Here is a 2,941-nt window from a genome sequence, read left to right as displayed (position 1 = left end):
CATTTATTCATTTTGAAAAAGAAAAAAAAAGAAGAAATGAAATGCATTTGAATAAGCAGCCTAATTCTAATGTTTTATATACTAGCAGTTTTACTACGGCTAAAATTCAAATTTAAATTGATTTTAATTTAAAAGACTTCATGCCTAATTATTATGCTTGACTATGGGATTTGATTACGAAAGGTTCAAATGAATTTTAAAACAGTCCTGAGCAGTAACTGGGTCTTTTCTCTCTCTTTCTCTCTTTTTTAATCATGCTAGCTAATGTTTTAAATGACAACTTTTCATATTTGTTAAATGTAAGAGTTGATTTCATGCAAGGAGCAAATGACACCAGAACAAGACAAACAATTATGCACAGTTAGACCAGTTTATTGGCTTTTTATCACTCTGATGTAGATAGCTTTTGCTCAAGAGTGCTTTTATGACATGGTCTGGCTTGTAGCCTGGGAAGATGAGCTGACCACTTTGCCATCCACCACCTCTTCCACAATGGTTACCACTTTGCGTGTAGTTGAGGTTTTGGTTGTGCTTGAGGCACTGCAGAGATAGAAAATGAACATTAAGTGAACAGTTACATATTACTCATTAAAGTTATTATAATTATTAAAAATTAGAACATTATTGTTTATATATATATATATATATATATATATATATATTTAGTTTGCAGTTGTGTCTCACCTAGCAGTCTCTCCATCCAGAAGTCTTCTGTACTCTGCGATCTCCATCTCCAGTCTGGCTTTGATGTCCAGAAGAATCTGATACTCTTGCCTTTGACGTTCCAGTTCGGCACGAAGTTGCACCAGTTGGTCTTCCAAGCTGGTCACCTGTAACTGGTAGCTGGACAACATGGAGGAATAGCGGGTCTGTGTGTCTGCCAAAGTGCCTTCCAGCGACGCTTTCTGTTTGGCAGAAAGTCATTATTGTATACATTGTGATGACAACAAAACGCTTTACAAGATTCCTCTGTGCTTGCTTACCATACTGAGTTGTGATTGTAGCTCGATTTGAAGACTTTGGAAAGTGCGTTTAAGCTCAGTGATTTCTGATCTGGATGTTTGGAGAGTTTCTGTGCTGACAACAACTTCTTTGTTGATGGCTTCACACTGAGAGGCAGTTCATAGGAATGCAGTCAGATATGTCTTTTGTTGGTTTTGATTACAATCTTTCTTTGCATATTTTTACAGATTAAATCTGATTTTACCTTGGACTGGAACCAAGTCTCAAGTTCTTTGCGGTTCTTGACAGCAACTGCCTCATAGTGTTCACGGATTTCAGCCATGATCTTTGTCAGGTCTTCCTGTGGTGCTGCGTCAACCTCTACATTGACCTGTCCACTCATCTGGGCACGGATTGCCAAGAGTTCCTGAAGATGCAATAACAAACCACTGAGCATTTGCCTGACCCATATCAAGAGGAACTATTGAGTGTCAACCAAGCACCAACTTACCTCCTCATGGTTCTTTTTGAGGAAGATCAGCTCTTCTCTCAGCCCCTCAATCTGCATCTCCAGATCAGATCTGGACATTGTCAGCTCATCCAGCACCCTTCTCAGCCCAGCAATGTCTGCCTCTACAGACTGCCTCATGCTCAGCTCATTCTCATACCTGCACAGTTATATCAATATACATATTTTGGATCTTTTATAGATGTTTGAAGTCCATTTTATAGTACAATTCTTTAAGTAATAGACTTACTTGACTCTGAAGTCATCTGCAGCCAGCTTGGCATTGTCAGTGCTGAGGTAGAGGCCTCCATTTACACCAGTAGCATGCTGAATCTTCAGGAGCATGGATGGAGATGCATAAAAGGTCAAATTTAGATCATTTTTACTTGAGTACTTGAGAAATGCAATGTTTTTATCTTTTTAAAGATTGGCTTGAACAATATGTTCTATAGTTACGTCTCGTACCTTGGCCTGGAGGTCAGTGATAGTGACGAAATAGGCGCTGTAGTCACGAGCAGAGGGGCCCGCCTTGTTGTCCAGGAACTGGCGGATCTTCAGCTCAAGATCAGCATTAGCCTTCTCGAGGGAGCGCACCTTCTCCAGGTAGGAGGCCAGGCGGTCATTGAGGTTTTGCATGGTGGCTTTCTCATTTGCGGACACGTCAACAGCATCAGCCAGGTTGAAACCAGCACCACCTCCAAAGCCAGCACCTCCAGCAGAGAAGGAACGAGAAGCAGAGGCACTGGAGATACGGACACCGGTTCCTCCTGCTCCTCCATACACGCTACCGGCACGCATGGCTGAGAAACGACTTGATCCGCTGGAGACAGATAAGCGAGAAGATCCTGCTGAGGACATGTAGGTGCGGATGGAGGAAGAAGACATTTTGAAGGAGTCTTGCTGTCGTTTTCTGCTCTGACCGGAGAATGAGCGAGTGGATGAGTGAGGAGAAGGTGACACTTGTTCCTTTTATGTGGATAAATGTGGGAGGGAAGATTGCCCTAGGTGGTAGAGAGTGAAACCATTTCCCAGTCCCCGAAGCAGCAGGCGTGGCTGATAACAGGTTTGAATGGTATGTTATCATTTAGAGTTTCACAATTCCTTAGAAGAAATTAGGATATTATGTGAGTTTCAGTTGTCAGTCTTTGTCAATCTTTACACTCCTGTGCTTGCATAGTCCGTTTCTTTTCGTCTCTTCCAAATATATTTTAACTTGTTGCTTAATAGGCACTGGTGTTAGAACTCAAATACATTTTAGGTAGATATTTGCACTGTAAAACGGAACAGTGAAATTATTCAAATAAAATGAGTTTCACTCAAATAATAATTAAAGTTCATTGTACTTAATAGAAAAAAGTTGCATGAACTCAAAATTTGATTTTAGTAGGCTGAACTTAATCCCCCGGTTTCACAGTCAAGGATTAAGCTAGTCCTAGACTAAAATGCATGTTTGAGCTGCTTTAACTGAAAGTAACTTGCACTGACATATCT

At 40.8% G+C, this 2,941-nt stretch overlaps 1 protein-coding gene across 1 annotated transcript; it reads right to left on the bottom strand.

Annotated features, from left to right (window-relative positions):
- Positions 1 to 392: 392 nt before the first annotated feature.
- Positions 393 to 2,355, bottom strand: LOC137037055 (keratin, type I cytoskeletal 13-like). Its single transcript, XM_067410794.1, has 7 exons — positions 1,916 to 2,355; positions 1,701 to 1,783; positions 1,454 to 1,610; positions 1,208 to 1,369; positions 984 to 1,109; positions 685 to 905; positions 393 to 540 (listed from the first exon to the last, which is right to left on the bottom strand). Exons 1-7 carry the CDS (start codon positions 2,333 to 2,335, stop codon positions 423 to 425), a joined length of 1,287 nt encoding a protein of 428 aa, XP_067266895.1. The 5' UTR covers positions 2,336 to 2,355; the 3' UTR covers positions 393 to 422.
- Positions 2,356 to 2,941: the final 586 nt, after the last annotated feature.

This window comes from Chanodichthys erythropterus, chromosome 15 (genome assembly GCF_024489055.1).
Source record: "Chanodichthys erythropterus isolate Z2021 chromosome 15, ASM2448905v1, whole genome shotgun sequence".
Lineage (NCBI taxonomy): Eukaryota > Metazoa > Chordata > Actinopteri > Cypriniformes > Xenocyprididae > Chanodichthys > Chanodichthys erythropterus.
The sequence above is the reverse complement of the archived record's forward strand: the minus strand, read 5'-3'. Positions and strand labels throughout refer to the sequence as shown.